Source organism: Arachis stenosperma, chromosome 1 (assembly GCF_014773155.1).
Source record: "Arachis stenosperma cultivar V10309 chromosome 1, arast.V10309.gnm1.PFL2, whole genome shotgun sequence".
Classification (NCBI taxonomy): domain Eukaryota; kingdom Viridiplantae; phylum Streptophyta; class Magnoliopsida; order Fabales; family Fabaceae; genus Arachis; species Arachis stenosperma.
In genome coordinates this window covers 30,609,820-30,633,997 of record NC_080377.1, presented here as the reverse complement: position 1 = coordinate 30,633,997, position 24,178 = coordinate 30,609,820, and the positions used below count along the sequence as shown (strand labels likewise).

Sequence of the window (24,178 nt, the reverse complement as noted above, 5' to 3'; positions counted from 1 at the left end):
GATTCAGAGGCTGAAAAAGGACTGCAGATGCTGTTGGATTCTGACCTCCCTGTACTCGAAGTGGATTGTCTGGCGCTACAGAAGCCCAATTGGCGCGCTCTTAATTGTGTTGGAAAGTAGACATCCTGGGCTTTCCAGCCATGTATAATAGTCCATACTTTGCCCGAGATTTGATGGCCCAAACCGGCGTTGCAAATCAGCTTCAGAATTCCCGGCGTTTAACCCTAAACTGGCACAAAAGTTGGAGTTAAACGCCCAAACTGGCACAAAAGCTGGTGTTTAACTCCAGGAAAAGTCTCTACACATGAAAGCTTCAATGCTCAGCCCAAGAACACACCAAGTGGACCCCGGAAGTGGATTTTTACGTCATTTACTCATTCTTGTAAACCCTAGGTCACTAGTTCACTATAAATAGGACTTTTTGCTATTGTATCTTCACCTCATGACATTTTACACGTTTCATATTGTACCTTCTTTGGCATGAGTCTCTAAACCCCATGGTTGGGGGTGAGGAGCTTTGCTGTGTCTTGATGGATTAATGCAATTACTACTGTTTTTCATTAAAAAACGCTTGTTTCCATTCTAAGATATCACTTGCTCCTCAACTTGATGAATGTGATGATCCGTGACACTCATCATCATTCTCACCTATGAACGTGTGCCTGACAACCACCTCCGTTCTACTTTAGATTGAGTGGATATCTCTTGGATTCTTTAGCCATAATCTTCGTGGTATAAGCTAGAATATATTGGCGGCCATTCTTGAGAATCCGGAAGGTCTAAACCTTGTCTGTGGTATTCTGAGTAGGATTCAGGGATTGAATGATTGTGACGAGCTTCAATCTTGCGATTGTGGGGCATTAGTGATAGACGCAAAAGAATCATTGGATTCTATTCCGACATGATTGAGAACCGACAGATGAATAGCCGTGCTGTGACAGAGCGCGTTGAACATTTTCACTGAGAGGATGGGAGGTAGCCATTGACAACGGTGAAACCCTACATACAGCTTGCCATGGAAGGAGCCTTGCGTGTATGAAGAAGAAGACAGTAGGAAAGCAAAGATTCAGAAGATAGAGCATCTCCAAAACCTCAACCTGTTCTCCATTACTGCAAAACAAGTATTTATTTCATGTTCTTCTACTTTTCACAATTAAACCTGAGAATTATTGATATCCTGACTAAGAGTTATAAGATAACCATAGCTTGCTTCAAGCCGACAATCTCCGTGGGATCGACCCTTACTCACTTAAGGTATTACTTGGACGACCCAGTGCACTTGCTGGTTAGTTGTGCGGGATCGCAAAAGTGTGATTGCAATTTCGTGCATCAGTCCGCCAGTTAAAGAGCTATCTTTGTGAGTTTCAACTCTTGAATGTGTAGCTTCTTTATCACAGAGAGAGACATCAAATTGATGCTTGTCCCTAGATCTCATAACGCTCTTTCAAAGGTTGTGCTTCCAATGGTGCATGAAATTTGGAAACTCCCAAGATCTTTCTTCTTACTTGGCAATTTTTTTTGAATAATTGCACTATACTCCCTAGTCATGACCACTGTTTGGCCTCCTTTTAAGGATCTTTTCTTAGACAACAAGTCCTTCATAAATTTAACATATAGTGGCATTTGTTCAAGTGCTTCTAGAAATGGAACATTGATGTGTAATGTCTTGAATATTTTCAAGAATGTAGAGTATTATTTTTTCTTGTTCTCCCCCTAGAGCCTTTAAGGGTATGAGATTCGTGGGTTGTATTCTGGCACCTCTGTCTTCCTTGTTAATTTTTCTTGAGAAACTTGAAGTTGAGGTGTAGGGATGTGTGCCTCTTGATGGGTGGTCACCTCTTTTTCTTCTTCACATGATTTGTCTTCCTCAGGTTTCTTTTCATTACTTGTTACTTTATTACCCACCATTTTTTCACTTCTCAAAGTAACAGTCTTTCATTTTTCTCTTGGGTTTAAAATTGTGTCACTGAAAAAAAATATTTGTAGATTTTGCTAATTGTTGAGCAATTTGTCTCAGTTGTATTTCCAAGTTTCTAATGGAAGCTTTAGACTGCATGAAATTTTGAATAATTTGAACAAAATCAAAGATATTTTGGGAGAGTTTTTCTAAGGCAATTTTCATATGAGAAAGCTTATGTGAAATTTGGTATTCTTGTGATGGTTGTGGGGGTTGTGAGGAATGGTACTGACGGTTGAAATTATTGTGGTGAGGGTTATTGTTGAAATGATTTTGCCTCTGCCCCTGAATACACATGACACCCTCTTTGCATCTCTTAATCTTTGTTTGTGATTTTGCTTCTCTTTTTCTCCTTGATCTTTGCACATTCCCTTTCACTTTTTTCTGTAATCAAATTAATTCAACTAACTCAAAAGTAATGTTCTTTTAACCATAAATCATTGTTTATCTAACACGAATTCTTAGCTAATTGAAAGAAATTATAAAAAGAAAATAACTAAATATGCGAGTGCATCAATCCCACCATCCAATGGGTATTCAGTGATCATTGTTGTGATTAATAGGTTAAAAAGTTGTCCCATTTTATGCCCCTGAAGCATGACTTCAATAGAAAAATGGTGGTTGTGGCATTCCTCCTAAATGTTGTTAAACTACACGACTTCATTAGTAGTTTCTGGCAGCAATTGTTTAAGGCACATGGAATAACATCGGCTATTGAATAAGACTCTGAAAATGTTCTTGAGGTATTTCTATTACAATAACTTGAAAAGCTATTTTTTATGTTACCATGGTCTCAATATTGGTACAATACGTCTGAACACAATAACACTAAGATAACTCTTTATAAAGCGTTATATGAAAAGAATCAGCGAATCCTAGTTAAATATGAAATCTATCTTGATAATGTGTTGTCGTTGTAAGAGATGTTGATTAAAAAGGATAAATTGCTATAGCAATTAAAAAGCAATGTGAGCAGGTCACAATATTTTTTTTAAGAAATCTGCAGATTGAAATTAAGAAAATCTCAATCTTAATGAAAGAAAATTAGTGCTGGTGAAATTACAGTCATACTGCCAATATACGATGAATTTTAAAAAATTCATAGAAACTGAAAATGAAATACTTTAGACCCTTTTAAGATTATCAAGAATCTTAGTAAAGTGACAATTAGGTTAGAGCTAGAGGTGGGTATACGGGTCAGGCCGGTCCATTAAACTCAGACCACAACAGACTAAATATTAATGGACCGAACCGGACTAGCTCATAATATGTATGGGCTGCTTTGAAAGAGGCCCATATCTGCACTGCGTTGGTCCGCTGTTTCGCAGACCAGTCCAAACCGCAAATTTCATTCTTTGTATCTCTCTCTTTTTTTTTATTGTTATTATTAAATTCATGAGTTATGACTAAAAAATTGGCAAATGAATGGTCATAAAAAAAGGCACAAATTTTGCACAAAAATAAATTGATATTTATACCAATTTTAGATTTAACTAAGGACTCAAAGAGTAAACACTAAGGTGGAAAAAATAAATTATATATGGGTTATGTTCTTGCCTGATTCTCCCGAGGTATAGCTCGTCTTCTACTGAGGTCGGCCGACTTCCAAAGTGAAGCAAGGTATACGTCGGTGGCGAATGATCGGCGGGGGAGAGTACCTGCAAAGGCACTCCAACGCTCAAGTCAGAATTAGGTGAATAATAGATTGTACTTTTGAAAAAGTGACATACCTCCTTCTGGTCTTTCGTCTGCTTTATATTAACGGGAAAGGTCGGCCGTTTTCCTTGAGGTATAACGTCTAGGAAGAGGATAAATTGTGAATCCGACGTTATTGATTTAGGGCCATTTATGGCCATTATGAAATCGTCGGTTATGATCGGGTCTCAAGTGTAACCGAGCTATAATGTGTAACCGATGTTTACTGGTCATATCACAGCCCCCATAGGTTGAGCTTTTATAATGAGTGAGTAATAGCTCGGTACACTGTGCCCCCAGGTCAATATAGCTCTCTTTAAAGTTAATGGTAGGTAACTGAAGAGATTAGCTTTTGTAATTATTACCCAAGTCTCGATAGGTGTAAAACCTTTAATTATTGTTTTATTATTTTTTCTAGATAGGTGCGAGTTCCAAAGCTTAGTTTTAACCGTTGGTAGTGTACCTCATTTAATGGTTTTGATTTTTATCATAAATTGAGGAGGCTTTAAGTAACTGAACGGTTTAGCATTTTGGCTCTTGTTATTACTTTGGAAGTTTTTATTTTCAGAAGCTTTTAAACACCATGAGCACCAAAGGTTAGTAGCAATATCCCTTCTTTTCTTCTAATCCCTTCTTCCCTTTTTCTGAGTTCATCAGAAACCATGAGTGAGAAGAAAGGAAAATCATTGCCTAAGCTTGATAATGGCGAGTCGTATGACTGGGTTGATGATGATGTGAAAATAAGGGCTTCTTTGTTTGTTGATAGGGATAGTGTTAGTGAGGTTAATGTAGCTAGCCTAGTGAAATCTGGTTTCCGTTTGGAATTACTTCCATGCAACCGCTCAGATCGTGTTTTTCATAGGAGAAAGGATTTTGAAAACTTTTTTATGTATAGTTGTGTGTTAGAGGAATTGAGGGTTCGACTCCCCTTTAGCCAGCTCGAATGTGATATTCTGAAACAATTGAACTGTGCTCCATCACAAGTTCATCCTAATGGTTGGGCGTTCATAAGGTGTTTTCAGATTTTGATGGAATTCCTGGAGATTGAACCAGATTTGGAACTTTTCTTTTCATTATTTCAAGCAAAAGGGGTATGGAAGGGACTGTGGGTAAACTTGAACAGTACACCTGGCTTTTCTATTTTCAAATTGTATAAATCTTCCTTCAAAAATTTTAAAGAAATGCTTCTGAAAGTTAAGTCAGTGAATGAGGATTTTCCTTTTTATATGGACGAAAATCTTGGGAAAAAATTTCCCTTGTACTGGTGTTGTCAACCTCAACACATTTTGGGTCCCGAAACGATATCTGAACGGAACGAGTGTATTATATCTTTTCTGATTGAAATGGTATCCAAGGGGGGATTGATATCTGTGTCGGAGTTACTTCCTTAGGAGGATCATAAGTCGGCTGTGGTAGATTACCTTGGTGAGGTCATCAGGGTATGGTTTTGTTTTGGTTTTCATTAATTTAAATGTTTATTATTTTGACAACGTTATTGTTGTTTCTGTGACAGGTGGAAAGTTTCCTGGAGTTACCGCCTCTACTCTTAGGGCTCGATTTAAGTCCAAGAATTTTGAAGGTTCCTCTTTGAATGCGAAAAAAATGGATGTTGGGGGAGAAGTTGACCAGCCCCTCCCAAGAAAGAAAGGGATTGTATTTAAAAAAAGGAAGACAGAGATGACTGCAACTGCAGGAGAACAGGGCAAGGAAGGTGTTATTCAACTCGATGACTTGTCCAGTTTTATTACAAAACAGGAGAAGCTTCATGTTTTCGACAACAATGGAGATGGGTCATCTCTTTGGGACCGAGGTTTTCCGTTCAACGTCATTGCAGACGAAGTTGTGCAAAGTGTTTCTGATATAGCTCGGGTGGAAGAGGTCGGGGATGTCGGGGTTGACCAGTTTCTTCAGGTAAACTTACTCTAACTACTTATTCTGGTTAAACATTTATATTGTAAGCTTTTTAATAGTTGAATATTTAAATCTCAGGTGTTGGGCTTTCGATTGGCTTGTATTGGATGCAGCCAAGAAAAAAGGCATAAGAAAATGGTTACTGAGGCTGAACAGGTCAGCGCTCTAAAGGAGCAACTATCGGCTAAGGAATTAGCCTTAACCGAATTGCAGAAAAGTTTTTCTAATTTGGAAAAGGAATTAAAGGTTGAAAAAGAGAGTCGTGAGAAGGATGCTGAACTGTTAAAAAAGAAGAATAGCGATGTTGAAGACATAAACAAGCGAGTTATTGAGCTTACCGTACAGATGAAGGAATTCGAAGCAAGTAGAGAGGGTGACATTCTTGATGCTTTTGCTGAAGGGTTTGATCGTGCTGTGACACAGGCAAAGTTTTTAGTGCCTGATGCTGACTTTGCGGATATGGATCCGAGTAAAGTAGTTCGTGATGGCCAGCTTGTAGATGACGAAGAAGTGATTGAAGAGGGTGGTGATAACTTAGTTAAGTAGCGGAGCTGTGTAGTATTTTAGCGGTTTTGCAAAGTTTTGGAGAACCAATGTTCATGACTGTTTATTTTGTGTTAGTGATCTTTGTAATTAGGTTTTGGATGATCCTAATTACTTTGTCTGATACCCGTTAGGGGGGTTGGGACTGTATTTTGATGATGTATTGGTCTGTAAAAGGAGTAATTTGATAACAAACTCTCCGTGATATTTAGTCATAATATAAATTCGGTTAAACAGAACGTGCTAAAAGTGTTTATAGATGCATTTAGACTTTGTTCAAAGCAGTACCTTACAATCTTAACTCGGGTAGGCTGGCCTCGTTAAAACCTCCTTGAGCAAAACCCTTTTGGGAAAAATCTCAAGTGAGGAAAAAGAGTACCAGCACTCTGCTTTGTTTTAACTGAAGTATTGCTTTAAAGAACTGACATTCCATGTATTTGGGATCTTAGTGCCGTCCAGTTGCTCTAGCCTGTAAGCTCCTCTTCCGAGGATTTCTAGTATGCGATAAGGGCCGTCCCATGTCGCGGCAAACTTCCCATGGGCAGATGGTTGGCGAGCATCTTCAGTTTTTCTTAACACCAGATCGCCAATGTCGAAGGATCTTGGTAGCACCTTTTTTGCATATCGCCGGCCAAGTTGTTGCTGTAAAGCTCGGTGTCGGAGAGCTGCTGTACTTCGAACTTCTTCTACTAAATCTAACTCGGCTTGTCGAGCTTGATCATGATTCTCTACCTGTGTCCTCAAGGATTGTTGTGAAATTTCCAAAGGGATCATTGCTTCAGACCCATATACCAAACGGAATGGTGTTTCTTTAGTCGACGTTTGTACCGTAGTGTTGTATGACCATAATATTTCTGGAACCAGCTCGGCCCAGAGTCCCTTAGCTTCGTCGAGCTTTTTTCTCAAGGCGTGTAAGAGAACTTTGTTGGCGGCCTCAGCCAAGCCATTAGATTGTGGGTGTTCCACTGATGAGAAGTGTTGGTTTATCTTTAGGTTCTGCAAGAAGAGTTTAAAGTTATGGTTGGTAAACTGCCGACCATTGTCAGTGATAATATGTCTCAGAATTCCATATCGGCATATGATATATTTCCACACAAAAGATATCATCTGGGAGGATGTTATTCTTGCTAAGGGTTGTGCTTCGATCCATTTGCTGAAATAATCAATAGCTACCACCAAATACTTCATTTGCCTGGGTGCAGTGGGAAAGGGGCCGAGGATGTCAATCCCCCATTGATTGAATGGCCAACTTATTACTGACTGATGAAGTTGTTCGGCCGGAATGTTGATGGACGGTGCGTGCTTTTGACATTTGTCACAAGTTTTGACTTTCTTCCTGCTATCCTCCCATATGGTCGGCCAGTAAAAACCAGCTCGGAGTATTTTCTGTGCCAGGCTTCTTGCTCCCGAGTGTATGCCACATATTCCTTCATGAGCCTCGGCCAACACAATATCGGCTTCTTTCCTGTCTAAGCATTTCAGAAGTGGTCGGGAAAATTCCCGCCTATATAAAACGTTATTGATTAATGTGAAAAAAGAGGCTTGTCGTCGGAATCCTTTCTTATCTGAAACTTCATCCGGGACAGAACCGTATTTTAAGTACTGCATATAAGGTAGCTGCCAATTGTCTTTACATAAAGTGTTTAAAATGCTCAGAGCGTGTATGCTCGACTTATCTAAAGTTGATTGGAGTAGTGTCGCTGTGTGTGCTTGTGTAGTAGCTAACTTTGATAGGATGTCAGCCCTATTGTTTTGTTCCCTAGGAATGTGGTGAATTTCTATCTTTGAGAAACTGTTCTTCAAGTTTTGAATAATGTCCAAGTATTTTGATAAAATTTGATCTTTAGTCTGAAAAACCTGATTCACTTGTTGAACCACTAATAGGGAATCACAATAAACTTTTAAGCTGGCGATTTGTAAATCAATTGCTAACTTGAGCCCTGCGATGAGGGCCTCGTACTCGGCCTGGTTATTGCTTGCTTTGAAGGAGAACCGGAGAGAATGTTCGAGGATTATACCTTCAGGACTTTCTAACAATATTCCTGCTCCTGACCCTTGGGGGTTTGAAGCTCCATCAACAAACAAGTTCCAGTCCGAGTTTTCTTCTTCCTGGAATGGTTGGGTAAGTTCGGCTACAAAATCAGCTAAGTATTGAGATCTGACGGATCCTCTCTGTTGGTATTGAATATCAAATTCTGAAAGCTCAATGGCCCATTTGATAAGTCGGCCTGCTAATTCTGGTTTTGAAAGAATCTGCCGAAGAGGTTGTTCAGTTCTGACGAAGATGGTGTGCCCCTGAAAGTATGGTCGGAGTCGTCTTGAGGAGAAGACTAAGGCCAATGCAAGTTTTTCCAACCTTGGGTAACGAAGCTCGGCACCTTGTAGGGACTTACTTACAAAATAAATCGGCTGGTGACCTTTCTCTGTATCTTTTAAAAGGACAGAACTAATTGCCACATCAGTAATAGACAAGTATATAGATAATGGCTCATTGGGTTTTGGTTTTTGTAAAACAGGTGGTTTGGAAAGAAATTGTTTTAAATTTTGGAATGCAGCTTCACAGCTTTCAGTCCATTTAAAATGTTTTGTGTTCCTCTTTAAGCATTGGAAAAAATGATAAGATTTTGATGCCAAACAGGGTAGGAATCTTGATAAAGCTGCGAGCCGGCCTGTTAGCCGTTGGACCTCCTTCAGTGTTGTTGGACTTTTCATATCAATTATCGCCCGACATTTATCGGGGTTTGCTTCTATTCCTCGGCTGGTAAGTATGAATCCGAGGAATTTGCCTCCGCGAACACCGAAAGCACATTTTTCAGGGTTTAGTCTCATATTATATCGTCGGATTTGCGCGAAGATCTCCATTAGGTCGTTGATGTGAGACTTTCCGACCATTGTCTTGGCGACCATATCGTCGACGTACACTTCTATGTTCCGACCAATTTGGTTCTGGAAGACCTTATTCATTAAACGCTGATACGTCGCTCCTGCATTCTTTAAACCAAAAGGCATAACATTATAGCAATGATTTCCATATTCAATTATAAAAGCGGTTTTCTCTTGATCGGATGGGTGCATAAGAATTTGGTTATAACCAGAATATACGTCCATAAAACTTAAGGAACCAAAACCACAGGAGTTGTCTACCAAATTGTCAATGCAAGGTAAAGGATAAGCATCTTTAGGGCATGCTTTGTTTAAATCAGTGAAATCGACGCACATGCGCCACTTACCGTTACTCTTTTTTACCATGACAACATTAGCGAGCCATGTTGTGAACCTGATTTCACGGATGAAATTGGCGGCAATGAGCTTTTTAACCTCGGCAAGGCATGCAAGGCGCTTCTCTGTCCCGAGGTTTCTTTTCCTTTGTGAGATTGGGCGAGCCCCTGAATTGATTGCTAACTTATGTGTGATAACGGAGGGATGTATTCCGGGCATATCTGCAGGGGTCCAAGCAAATAAATCGGCGTTTTCACGCAGAAATGTTACGAGTGCTTCTCTTTCCTCGGTATCTGTTGACGTTCCAACAAAGGTGAATTTCATGGGATCATCCGTTAGGAGAACCGTTGTTAAGTCCTCGTTTGGCATAGGTCGATCTTCAAAATCGGCTCTTGGATCTATTTCTGCCAACCTCGGCTGGTCGGGCTGTATGGAGTTGACCTGTGCTATATTGCTCCTTTTGATAGGTTTCAAACTTGTGTTGTAGCATTCCCGAGCTTCATGGAGGTCTCCGTGGATGGTTGCTACTAAATTATCCTGCACAGAAAACTTCACGCAAAGATGAACTATAGATACAATTGCCGCAAATCGATTTAAAAATGGTCTACCTAGTATAAGATTATAAGGACTAAAACAGTCGACAACAAGATATTGAATGTCTTGTGTCTTAAATAATGGTTGCTCACCGAGTGTGGTTTGTAACCACACAGAACCGAGAACGGGGACGCGTTCGCCGGAAAATCCGACCAAATCTCCATGGTATGGTTGCAAAATATTGTTACTCAGCTTCATTTTCTCAAATGTGGTAAAGAATAACACGTCTGCGCTACTTCCGGGGTCGAGGAGTACTTTGCGGACTATTAGGTCTCCTAACTGAACAGAAATTACCACTAGATCGTCATAATTCACATCTGTATGATTAAAGTCGGTTGAACGAAAAGTCATTTCTAGGAAATCGTGAGTCGGCTGGGGAATTTTAGGGGCATCTGTAACTGCCAACATGGCTCTATAGGTTCTTTTTCGAGCCGAGCTTGTATGTCCGCCTCCTGCATATCCTCCTGATATACAATTGATGATTCCTCTTGGTTGGGTGGGTGCCTTGTCCTTTTCTTTTGATGAGGGGCTTGCTGTTGAGGGGTCGGAGGCCAAGGTTACAGTCTTCTGCATGCGTCCTGCGATAAACTTATCGAGGTGACCTTGTCTTGCGAGGCGTTCCAGGAGGTCTTTGGCGATCACACATTCATCAGTTGTGTGACCGTGCTTTTGATGAAAAGTACAGAATTTGGATTTATCAACAGTTTTGGACTCTGGGTAGGCTCCGGCTTTACGAGGGGGTTTGATTAATTTGGAGTTAAGTATTTCTTTGATAATGTCATCCCTCTTTGCGTTGAAGACTGTGTATGACTCATACCGGAGGACGGGCTTGAAGGTTTTCTTATTATCCCGAGGTTTATCATCATCCTTGACAGCGGCTGACTTTTCTGTTTTACGGGCTTGCCGAAGCTCTTCAACATCTATCTGTCCCTTGGCCTTTTCACGGAGTTCTGCAAAGTTTTCGGCTTGCTCACAGCTATTGTCTCCTGAAATTTGCCCGAACGAAGGCCGCTCTTAATTGCATGGAGATGGACTTCAGGATGAAGGTCGGGGATCCTCATGGCAACCTTTGTGAAACGAGTAATATAGTCCTTCAGGCTCTCTTGTGGGCCCTGTTTGATGGTCGTCAGGTAGTCAGAATCGTGCAGGTATATTGCAGATGCTGCAAAGTGATCTTCGAACTGCTTTGCCAATTCCTGAAAACGCGATATTGAATCTGCAGGCAAAGAGCAAAACCAGTCAAGTGCAGGACCATCTAAAAAGGATGGAAAATAACGGCACAAAATAGGGTCAGATGCACCGTTAACAATCATAATAGATCGGAATTTTTTAATATGCTGCTTTGGATCTCCTAATCCATCGTATGGGGTCAGAGTTGTTGGCAGGGTGAACTGTCTGGGAAGTTGGAAATTCATGATGTCGGCCGTAAACGGGCCGGCAGAATTGTCGTGCTCTTCTTCCTCAGCCTCTGGTTGGGCCTCTTCTGTTTGGTGGGCCTCCTCTTCTTCCCGTTGGGGTGTTTCAGAAACATGGGTTGGCATTGATCGACGTTCATGATTTTCCTCTCGGTTATGATGATCATTGTTGTGCTCCAGCCGAGCATTAACTAATTGCGCAATTTGTTCTTGCATTCTTCAATTTTCCTCCGCCATTTGTTGATTTGCCTGTTGAAGCTCGGTCACCATCCGTAGGAGCTCAGATGGGGTAGGGGGAGGAGCGTCAGCCATGGGTGTATTTTAAGGATGTTTTGGGACCTTTGTGAATAGTATTTCCAAGTTATTCGGCCCCACGGTGGGCGCCAAATGTTCTTGCCTGATTCTCCCGAGGTATAGCTCGTCTTCTACTGAGGTCGGCCGACTTCCAAAGTGAAGCAAGGTATACGTCGGTGGCGAATGATCGGCGGGGGAGAGTACCTGCAAAGGCACTCCAACGCTCAAGTCAGAATTAGGTGAATAATAGATTGTACTTTTGAAAAAGTGACATACCTCCTTCTGGTCTTTCGTCTGCTTTATATTAACGGGAAAGGTCGGCCGTTTTCCTTGAGGTATAACGTCTAGGAAGAGGATAAATTGTGAATCCGACGTTATTGATTTAGGGCCATTTATGGCCGTTATGAAATCGTCGGTTATGATCGGGTCTCAAGTGTAACCGAGCTATAATGTGTAACCGATGTTTACTGGTCATATAAAGTTATTAGCTTTTAGTCCGTATAAATACATTTTTGTTAATATTACATATACTTAAAATGGGTTAATGGGTTGGCCTTCCTATATGCCGGGTTCAATCTATTTAGTCCATAAATTAAATAATGCTTATTAAAAACTCTATTAATATTGCTAATAAAAAAATTATAGATTTAAGTAATGCAGATTGCGAATTAAACGAGTTGATCCACGAATCATCACCCGTATAACCAGCTTTAGTTGGAGCTGCCAGCAAAGGCGAGAATACAAAACATATTCCACATCTCTGTTCTCAGGAAATTTAGAGGTGACTTGCAACAACAATATCTCCCCTTACCTCTACAAACGTCAGTAGCAAATCTGATATTGGCACCACATGTTGTTACCAGGAGCAAAACTCTTTTGCGGAATGGTAAAGAAATTTAGCAAGTTGAGGTGCAATTGGGGATAGGACCAGTAACAGAGAAGACTTGGGAACTATTATTGGAGGACTTGCGAGCTGCATTTCCAAATCTCAACCTTGAGAACAAGGTTGTTTTTAATGGAGAGGGTAATGTAAAGGGGGTTGACGTAGAGCAAAGCAATATTGAGGGAATGAGACATTAGAGAGGCGTCAATACATCAATTGAGAGTTAAGAGAAGTTAGTTACATCATAGGGACAGGTGGCAATTGATCCACATATTTTGGGGCCTAAGTGAAGCAAAAGAGGAAGGACACTAATAGGTGAAGGGAGGATCGGACTTTGTTTGGTGGCTAAATTGGTAACTAGATTCTCCTCCCTGAATTCTTCTTTCTCTGCATAATTCTCTTCTAATCTCTGCTTCTCTCTGCTTCTCTTACGTTCTTTCTCTATCTCCTTTCAGGTACTTGCTGGACATATACATATCACACTCATCAATCATACTCTTATAGTTCCATTCCTTTATTACACTCTGATATAGCTTATTTGTTCATTTTTTCCATTGTAATTCTGTTTGTAAAGGCACCCTAGTTTCTGCATTATACGTATTAATAAAATCCATACCATTACACCCTTGGATGTATTGCTTATACTATCGCAAATAACATTCAGTATCACTAAATTCGAATTAAAATTTACAAGCACATAAAGATAAGACATATATATACACGTACACTTTAATCGGATCAATAAATAAATTGTAGTGGTGGAGATATATAGAATGGGTTAATTTGTACATCTGGATGAGGGTTCTGTAACGTCGGCATGGGTGGTGCACCACATTATTTAAAAATAAAATAAAATAACCAGAATCAATGGAAAGTGGTTTAAAAGTCATAAACTTTAGTATTTCATGAACAGCTGAGTCTGCTTTTTCCACTCTCTTGACCCTGTTATTATGGAAGATTAATTTATATGTGTATATATATATTTGACCAATAATAAATATATATTTATGTTATGTGTGACTTTATATTTTTCTTTCTCCGATTAAAATAAGAACCGAATTAATAGTTGCACCGTCTTTATCTTTATTCGTAACTTGGCTAGAGGGACTTAATCAATTAAAAAAAATTTCATGATGATTCTTCTTTTCTTGTTTGGTGGAGGGGTTTCAGGTATGGACATGTGGAAGCGAAGGTACCAAAATTCAGCTCTTCCATACGGTCATACCATCAAGGATATTTTTTTTCCCTTTTCCACCCAGCTGATCCGAGGTTCCACTTTTATAACTTGACAATCATATACACCTAATTTAAGCCAAAGCTACTAATAAATAAATAGAGAGAAAATAGTATGTTTATATATTATATGAAGCGGGACATTATACGGATTCACATCTCGTTGTATCATTGGATATCATATGTTATAGATCATATTTAATTTATAAAATTTTTACATTAATACAATATTGTTTGATAATTTGTTTTCATAGACTAAAAACTAATATTCACAGATTTATTAAATATATGTAAAAGTCAACCATTTTATCACATTTTAATATTTTCTAAAGTATATATTCAAAAAGTTTCTAAAAAATTTCACATCAAATTTTTTTGTTCCTAACAAAATTTTAATACATTGAGATATCTGAATTTTGTAAAAATAAGACATATAAATCATTTTTTCATATTTTTGTGTTACATTTATTTACATATATGACACTAAAACAGAAACACAGAAACATAAAATTGTAGTTGACAAATGAGATCTAGACAGAAATATTGTGTCCAAAGATATTAAATTATTATATTTTGTATCCATCTTAATAAAAAGAACACAAATATATTAACAAGAAATACAACTTATTTTTTATTTTTCTTTCATTATTTTTGTTAATTTTTTTAGTTATATTATTTATTATTATAATTTTTTCTCAAACTTTTTGAATGACAAAAATAAGAAGAAATTAGATTTTTCTAATTTGTTTTAGTTTATCACTAAAAAAAATAGAAGACACTAATTTATCTCTGTCATTTGTGTCTTGTTTTCAGTATTTTATCTTATCTTGTTCTTAGAACCAAACGTAATCTTAAAAACCAATTTGTCCAAGTAAAAACAACATATCTAATTAAGATGGGAATTTATATGTCTTACTTTTGTAAAGTTCAAGAATCTCAATGTAATAAAAAAATATTTGGAGACAAAAACCAAAATTTCTTAACGACCTATTTGAATATATACTCTATTTTCTATTCAAATTGCATATAAATAATGATCAGTTACAATTTAATTTAATTCAACAGTTATGGTTGAATCGATAAAAATGACATTTTAATTTTATATAAAATTTTTGAAAGTATATAATTCATTAATTTCGTTTCTCTTTGTAAAATTTTGGCCATCATACTAAACAGACTAAATTTTAGTAAGAAAATCTGCACGATAGACGGCTCAATTAGCACCAAATTAAACTTATAAAGCTAAATTAGTAACATTTAAAATCCTTACTTATTGAACAGAACCATCACTAGAGTAGCCTCCTAAGGTTAGTGTGCTCTGTTAGGATTTTGATCTCTATCAGAGCTTGTGACTCATTTGAGTGTTGAATTCAAAATTGTTTATTGGTACGTGACTAGAACACATTCTGTGACCTGGTCTGTGATCTCAGAGACATAGTGCACGCGGTACTGAACGATGGCAACGAAGAGAAGGAATTTACCTCAAGCACCTGATCCACCAGGTAGGGGTGGGCATGGTAAACTGGATCCATTTTAGAATCAGTTTTATAGTTCATAAAATTAAATTAGAACTGGATTGAAGGAAGAAACCGGTTCTAAATCGATTTGAAAAAAATAAAAATCGATTTTAAATCGATTTTATAATTTAAATCTAGTTTTACTTATAAACCAGTTTTAAATTCATTTTTACATATAAAACTGGTTTTATAATTCATTTCTTATTTCCATTTGTATTATCATTCAGCTAATGTCAGTATTCAGCAGGAGTCAACTCTGTTGCAATCATATTTAAATCGAAAAAGAGATGCCAAAACAGCAAAAATAGTTCAAACTCGGTCATATTATGATTTATCATATGCTTGTGATCTATAATATTAAAATATTTCTACTGTCATAGAAGATAATGATGCGCGAACTTTGATGGCAACCACGTCTCTGAATTCATGCAAAGTGAAATTGACTAAATTGCAAGAAGAACAATTGCAATCTTCTGAAGAAGCTAATGCAACATTCCAAAAGGTTAAGGAATCTCATAAAAAGCTTGGAAGAGGACAAGGAAATGCTGTTAGATGATTCAGAAAAAACCAAGAAGCTGCTGAAGGAATTAGAGGAGGAAATGAAGAGAGTTAAGCTTCTTAACAGGAATGTCAGAATGCAAGAAAATAGTATCCAATCAAACTTCACTAAAGCTAGCAATAATCTTGAGAATCTTTCAGAAAAATTGATGGATGTGAAGCCAGAGGAACACTATACACCTTAAAAGAAGAGAAGTGGTGATAACTTAGCTATCATGAAAGATGTTGAGACAACAAAGGAAGAAAAGGAAGATTATGCCACAGATCTAAGCAATATGACAGGGGAAGATAACAACAAAAAGGAAGATTATACCACAGACCAAAGCGATTCGACATGTGAAGATAACAAGTCCAAGTCAAAAGATAACATGTTAATGATTTATCATATGCTTGCAATCATATTTATACTGTCATAGAAGTTTAATATTTTATTTTTTAAGAGCAATCATCTCATATAAAAATATGCATATGCCAAATCATACTTATTTTAAACATAAAAAGATCCAACTCCAACAAAGGAACCCACACTTATAAAACTTAAATTTCTTCGTTTGTTTGTTTCAATGGAAAAACGTGTTAGGCCAAAATCCACTCTGTTGATTAGCATCTCCAAATACATGTGGCTAATCCACATCAGCACCACTCATCAAATTGATAAACCAATTTTCCTTATAACATTTGCATTCAATCATCACAATATAAAATGACATATTCAGAAGATCAATTAAACATTCGCCACAACATAATCAAGCACAAATTCAGCAACACAAACTCAACCAATACAGCTTCATAATTTCAGTTTATATATCATATGATTGAGCTTCTAACTACCCTAACCCTTATTCTTAGTAGCTGATTTCTTTTAGTATAATTCTCTTAGTCTTAAATCACAAAGAACCTGGAAATTAATCAAACTTAATAAAATAAAATGGACAAAAACCTGGAACAGAGAACTAGAACAGGGGCTACTACTTGTTCTGCTTGTGCTGGAACTGCTTGTTCTGGTTCAGTTTCACTAACTTTGTTGTGCTCCTGGGTGAAAAAATAAAATCTACAATGCAATCAATTGCAAAATCAGACACGACAACCCGAAATTCCCAGAAAGTAATGGAGACTTAAAGCTTGATATTCAACTCTACTAATTAGTATAACAATGAAAGCTTGATATTAAAATGGAGACTTACTACACCCAAGTTCAACGAAAGCTTGATACAATGACTCAGCGACGGTGAAGAACTGAAGATGACGGCGGAGAAGACCAAAGGTAGAAGAAGAGAAACAAAGGTGAGACCCGTTCAACATTGAATGAGACGGTGCCGGTGCCAGTTGCCTGCTCCGGTGCCGGCTGCGGTGGAGAGTGGAGACTCCCCGGTCGAAGGAGAAGAGGCGAAGGAGTAGAAGAGGAGAGTTCACCGAATCAGAAATCCGAAATTAGGATTTTTTTTAAGGTTTGGATCTTAATTTGAATTTGGATCTGGAGGATTTAAAACCATTTAAATGGATTGGATCAAAAACCAAATTATAAAATAAATATAATTTGGTTTGGATTTTTTTGGTTTAAAACTGGTTTTTTTTAAATGGTTTGGTTTGGATTTGCATTAAAATCCAAAATTTGGATTTTTTTTCCCACCCCTACCACCAGGGACTAAGGGGGAGGAGGTAGTGATATTAGAAGAGGAGGACATCCAAAGAGGAATTGAAAACTGCAATAAAATTTTGGTAGGAAGATTAATGGCGGACAGAGATTTTAGTTTGGGAACACTGGAGGCAGCCTTTGATGTGATTTGAAATCACTCGGACGGATTGATAATCAAATACCATGGGAATAATATCTATCAATTTTTTGCGATAATAAAGCTGATGTGATTCGATTAGAGAAGGGTTCGCTGTGGTTATTTAAATAATATGCGATTCATCTAAAGAGATGGAAGGTAAATATGAATATAATTAATGAAGATTACACCATCATTCCCACATGGTTTTAACTTTGGGGATTACCTGAATTCTGCAAAACTTCTGAAGCTGCAAAGAAGATCGGATGAAGGATTGGGAGGGTCTTGGAGGTAATGGCTATTAAAGTAAGAGGAGGAAAATGTCAGATAATAAAGGCAAGAATTAATCTTAATGTCAATAAAACTCTTAAGCAATCGATCAAGGTGGCTAGCCCTAACTGCACTACACATGAAATTCTGTTGAGATATGAATGCTTGGGTCTTTATTGCAGCTACTGTGACTTTATTAGTCATGAGTTCAGAAAGTGCAATAAATTCCTAAAGGATTTGCAAGATCAACAATAGCTAGAATTGAAATGGAGTGCAAATTTGAAGGAGGATCAAATGTGATGGAAAGTGGATGATTCAAAGGAGAACAATAACCCAAATTTTGGAAGGAATGAGGGAGGAGTTAATCACACAAGAAAGAAGCCCACATCTGTTAGCCTTTTGAAATTTTTTTCACAACTTTGTGTTAGAGGCCAAACCAATATCATTCCAAACCAAAATCACACTCTCCATCTTCTATACCCAACTCCAAATTACTACAACAAAACCTCTACAACTGTACTGTCCCAACCCCAGAACATTACACTTAACACATCTCGCCCAAACACTCCAAGACAAAGTGACAACAATAACCCAATCATAATTCAACTATAACCCTCATTCCAAGACAAACTAGCAACCACGAGTCAAATTGACTCACCACAACCAACACACCAAGCTGATCAACACAACTCAATTTTCTCATCCTAACCTTATCACCACGCTCATTATGAACCCAACAACCCAAATCTCCCACAACACCAACTCACGTCCGCTAATCCAACTTGCTTATTCACATCTGAAGCATTAACATATTCTCAACAGATTGGAGGATCCAAAAGATTTCAAATGGGAAGCAATAAGGTGGTGGCAAAGCACAATAACAAAAGACAAAAATTAAAATATCTTGCAAGAAACGGCAGGATAGGTGAGAATACTAGGCAGGTGGCTAGTGTTAAACGAACCACAGAGTATTTGAAGGAAAGGATGGAGGACATGAGAGAAGAAGTGGGAGAAAAACAGGAAACTAAAGAGGATGCAGGTGCCAACCTTTCAAAGGCACCCACAGAGATATAAAGCTAGTGGCATGGAACTACCGGGGTTTGGGAAAACCATAGCAGTTCACAACATCAAAGGGATTTGGATTTTCCATTCTTCTGAGGTAGTTTTTTTTAGGTGAAACTAAAAAACCCACCTTGTTTGTGACAAACTAGTTGAATGAATATGGTTATAATGAATGTTTTTGTGTCAAACCAGTGGGGACAGCGGGGGGCTAGCTGTTGCATGAAAGGAAGAAATCAAAGTAGAGGTTAGAGAGGTGAACAATATTTTATTCACTTTTCTTTCACAGAACCATAGAAACAAATTACCTGCGAGATAGGTGGCGTGCATCTAAACAACATTGAGCAAAATTAGAATAGGCAATATGAGGAATTATTGGAGCTTATCGATTCATTAGGGCACAAATATTTCATAATTGGGGATTTTAATGCAATCCTAGCAATGCATGAGAAGGATGGAGGCAGAGAAAAATCTCCACAATTAATTCGGAATTTCTTGGATTTTGTTAATAGAGATTTACTAGTTGATATGGTTACAATGGATCAAAATTCACAAAGTAAAATAGGAGTTACCAACAGAGAGCAGTCAGAGAAAGGTTAGATAGAGGGCTGATCTCGCTATTTTTGCAAGAGGAATATCCCACTGCTATAATTACCCATTTAGAGGACAATGGTAGTGATCATATAGACCCCGTTTATGTTCTCAAGTGAAGGTGGTCAAAGAAAGAAAATACACTTCTGGAATTAAGAGAGATAGTACGGTTTGGAAGAAATTAATCACATTATTGGAGAAACTTAGCAAGAGAGCATACAAGGTTCACCCATGTTTCAATTATTCTAGAAGTTGAAAAAATATGGCAAGCTTTGGGAGCAACCACTTAAAGAAAAGACATGGAGAATATAGAAACCTCACTTGCGGTGCTAAAAGAAAATCCAACAATGGTAGACAAAAACATGAATGATCTCTTAGAAAAAGAATTAGCTAGAACCTATGTGCATGAAGAGAGATTTTGGAAGGTGATGCGTTTGCATCATTGATGAGCGGATAATTTATACGCTTTTTGGCATTATTTTTAGGTAATTTTTAGTAGGAACTAGCTACTTATAGGGATGTTTTTATTAGTTTTTATGCAAAATTCACATTTCTAGATTTTACTATGAGTTTGTTTGTTTTTCTATGATTTCAGGTATTTTCTGGCTGAAATTGAGGGATCTGAGCAAAAATCTGATAAGAGGCTGACAAAGGACTGCTGATGCTGTTGGATTCTGACCGCCCTGCACTCGAAATGATTTTTCTGGAGCTACAGAACTCCAAATGGCGCGCTCTCAACTGCGTTGAAAAGTAGACATCCAGGGCTTTCCAGAAATATATAATAGTTCATACTTTATTCGAATTTAGATGACGCAAACTGGCGTTCAACGCCAGTTCCATGCTGCATTCTGGAGTAAAACGCCAGAAACACGTCACAAACCAGAGTTAAACACCAAAAACACGTTACAACTTGGCGTTTAACCCGAAGAGAAGCCTCTGCACGTGTAAATATCAAGCTCAGCCCATTCAAACACCAAAGTGGGCTCCGAAAGTGGATTTCTGCATTTAGACTTATTTCTATAAACCCTAGTAACTAGTTTAGAATAAATAGAACTTTTTACTATTGTATTAGACATCTTTAGCTTTCCTTAGATCATTTTTGGAGACTAATGATCACGTTTGGGGGCTGGCCATTCGGCCATGCCTGAACCTTGTTCTTATGTATTTTCAACGGTGGAGTTTCTACACACCATAGATTAAGGTGTGGAGCTCTGCTGTACCTCGAGAATTAATGCAATTACTATTGTTCTTCTATTCAATTCAAGCTTATTCTTATTCTAAGATATTCGCTGCACTTCAACCTGATGGATGTGATGATCCGTGACACTCATCATCATCCGTCCTTATGAACGCGTCCCTGACAACCACTTCCGTTCTACAAGCGAGAGCTAGAGTGTGTATCTCTTGGATTCCTTAATTAGAATCTTCGTGGTATAAGCTAGAATCCATTGGGCAGCATTCTTGAGAATCCAGAAAGTCTAAACCTTGTCTGTGGTATTCTGAGTAGGATTCAGGGATTGAATGACTGTGACGAGCTTCAAACTCATGAGTGTTGGGCGTAGTGACAGACGCAAAAGGATCAATGGATCCTATTTCGACATGATCGAGAACCGACAGATGATTAGCCATGCTGTGACAGAGCATTTGGACCATTTTCACTGAGAGGACGGGAGGTAGCCATTGACAACGGTGAAACCCAACATACAGCTTGCCATGGAAAGGAGTAAGAATGATTGGATGAAAGCAGTAGGAAAGCAGAGATTCAAGAGGGATAAAGCACCTCCATACACTTGTCTGAAATTCCCACCAATGAATTACATAAGTATCTGTATCTTTATTTCATGTTTTATTTATCTTTGTATTCGAAAACCATTATAACCATTTGAATCCGCCTAACTGAGATTTACAAGATGACCACAACTTGCTTCATACCAACAATCTCCGTGGGATCGACCCTTACTCACGTAAGGTATTACTTGGACGACCCAGTGCACTTGCTGGTTAGTTGTGCGAAGTTGTGATAAAGGGTGATTCACGTTTGAGAGCTCCAAGTTTATTGGCGCCATTGTTGATGATCACAATTTCGTGCACCAAGTTTTTGGCGCTGCTGCCGGGGATTGTTTGAGTTTGGACAACTGACGGTTCATCTTGTTGCTCAGATTAGGTAATTTTCTTCTTATTTTCTTTTCAAAAAGTTTTCAAAAATCTTTCAAAATTTTTTATTTATTTTCGTTTTTCTAAAAATAGTTTTCAAAAAATCCAAAAAAATTAGAAAATCATAAAATCAAAAATATTTTGTGTTTCTTGTTTGAGTCTAGTGTCAATTTTTAAGTTTGGTGTCAATTGTATATTTTTAAAAATTTGTGCATTTTTCGAAAACTCATGCATGGTGTTCTTCATGATCTTCAAGTTGTTCTTGGTAAGTCTGCTTGTTTGATCTTCAAAATTTCTTGTTTTGTGTTTTTTTGTTATTTTTCATATGCATTTTTGCATTCATAGTGTCTAAGCATTGAAAATTTTTAAGTTTGGTGTCTTGCATGTTTTTCTTTTCTTGAAAATTTTTCAAAAATAAGTCTTGATGTTCATCTTGATCTTCAAAGTGTTCTTGGTGTTCATCTTGACATTCATAATGTTCTTGCATGCATCATGTGTTTTGATTCATATTTTTTTATGTGTTAAGTCATATTTGTGTTTTTCTCTCTCCTCATTAAAAATTCAAAAATAAAAAAAATATCTTTTCCTTATTTTACTCATAAAATTTGAAATCTTTGGGTTGACTTAGTCAAAAATTTTTAAAATTAGTTGTTTCTTGTTAGTCAAGTCAAGATTTCAATTTTAAAAATCTTATCTTTTCAAAACTTTTTCAAAATCAAATCTTTTCATTTTCCTTTTGTTATTTTCGAATTTTTTTTAAAAATTGGTTTTCAAAATCTTTTTCTTATCTTTATTTCATGATTTTTGAAAACTTTACTAACAATTAATGTGATTGATTAAAAAATTTGAAGTTTGTTACTTTCTTGTTAAGAAATGTTCAATCTTTAAATTTTAGAATCATGTCTTTTAGTTTCTTGTTAGTCAAGTAATCAATTTTAATTTTGAAAATCAAATCTTTTTAATTTCCTTTTCAAATCTTTTTCAAAACATCTTTTCAATCATATCTTTTTCAAAAATTTGATTTCAAAATCTTTTATAACTTCTTATCTTTTCAAAATTGATTTTCAAATCTTTTTCAACTAACTAATTGACTTTTTGTTTGTTTCTTATCTTTTTCAAAACCACTTAACTAGTTTTCTCTCTCTAATTTTTGAAAATTCCTTCCTCTTTTTCAAAATTCTTTTAATTAACTAATTATTTCAAATTTTAATTTTAATTTTATTTCTTCTCTTAATTTTCGAAAATCACTAACCTATTTTTCAAAACAATTTTTGAAAATTCTTTCCTCGCATCTCTTTCTATTTATTTATTCATTTACTAACACTTCTCTTCATCTTAAAATTCGAACCCTCTCTTCTCTTTTGTGTTCGAATTTTTCTCCTTCTTCTTCTATTCTTTTCTTCTTCTACTCACATAAAGGAATCTCTATACTGTGACATAGAGAATTTCTCTTCTTTTCTGTTCTCTTCTTTTTCATATGAGCAGGAGCAAGGACAAGGACATTCTTGTTGAAGCAGATCCTGAACCTGAAAGGGCTCTGAAGAAGAAGCTAAGAGAAGCTAAAGCACAACAATTCAGAGAAAACCTTACAGAGAATCTCAAAAACGAAAGAGACATGGCCGAACCCAATAACAATGGTGGAGGCAAAAAGAGGATGCTTGGTGATTATACTACACCTACTTCCAATTTTTATGGAAGAAGCATAAAATCCTTGCCATTGGAGCAAACAATTTTGAGCTGAAGCCTCAACTAGTTGCTCTAATGCAACAAAACTGCAAGTTTCATGGACTTCCATCAGAAGATTCCTATCAATTTTTAACTGAATTTTTGCAGATCTGTGATACTGTTATGACTAATGAAGTAGATCCTGAAGTCTACAGGCTCATGCTTTTCCCTTTTGTTGTAAGAGACAAGGCTATAACATGGTTGGACTCACAACCAAAAGATAGCCTGGACTCTTGGGATAAGCTGGTCACGGCCTTCTTGGCCAAATTCATTCCTCCTCAAAAGCTGAGCAAGCTTAGAGTGGATGTTCAGACCTTCAAGCAAAAAGATGGTGAATCCATCTATGAAGCTTGGGAAAGATACAAGCAGTTGACCAAAAAGTGTCCTTCTGGCATGCTTTCAGAGTGGACTATTTTAGATATATTCTATGATGGTCTATCTGAGCTTTCTAAGATGTCAATGGACCATTCTGCAGGTGGATCCATTCACCTAAAGAAAATGCCTGTAGAAGCTCAAGAACTTATTGACATGGTTGCAAATAACCAATTCATGTACACCTCTGAGAAGAATGCTGTGAGTAATGAGACACCTCAGAAAAGGGGAGTTCTTGAAATTGATGCTCTGAATGCCATATTGGCTCAGAACAAAATGTTGACTCAGCAAGTCAACATGATTTCTCAGAGTTTGAATGGATGGCAAAATGCATCCAACAGTACTAAAGCGGCATCTTCTGAAGAAGAAGCTTATGATCCTGAGAACCCTGCAATGGCAGAGGTGAATTACATGGG

At 37.4% G+C, this 24,178-nt stretch overlaps 1 protein-coding gene and 1 non-coding gene across 2 annotated transcripts; both read right to left on the bottom strand.

The window, feature by feature from the left end:
• Positions 1–6,502: 6,502 nt before the first annotated feature.
• LOC130976943 (uncharacterized) lies at positions 6,503–11,550 on the bottom strand. The gene is made up of 2 exons (XM_057901905.1): positions 10,998–11,550; positions 6,503–10,905 (listed from the first exon to the last, which is right to left on the bottom strand). The coding sequence occupies exons 1-2, from the start codon at positions 11,548–11,550 to the stop codon at positions 6,503–6,505; spliced, it is 4,956 nt and encodes a 1,651-aa protein (XP_057757888.1).
• Positions 11,551–23,681: 12,131 nt separating this feature from the next.
• On the bottom strand, positions 23,682–23,785 carry LOC130952821 (small nucleolar RNA R71). Its single transcript, XR_009075001.1, has one exon. It is a non-coding gene; the product is annotated as a small nucleolar RNA R71 (small nucleolar RNA).
• Between the last annotated feature and the right edge of the window lie 393 nt (positions 23,786–24,178).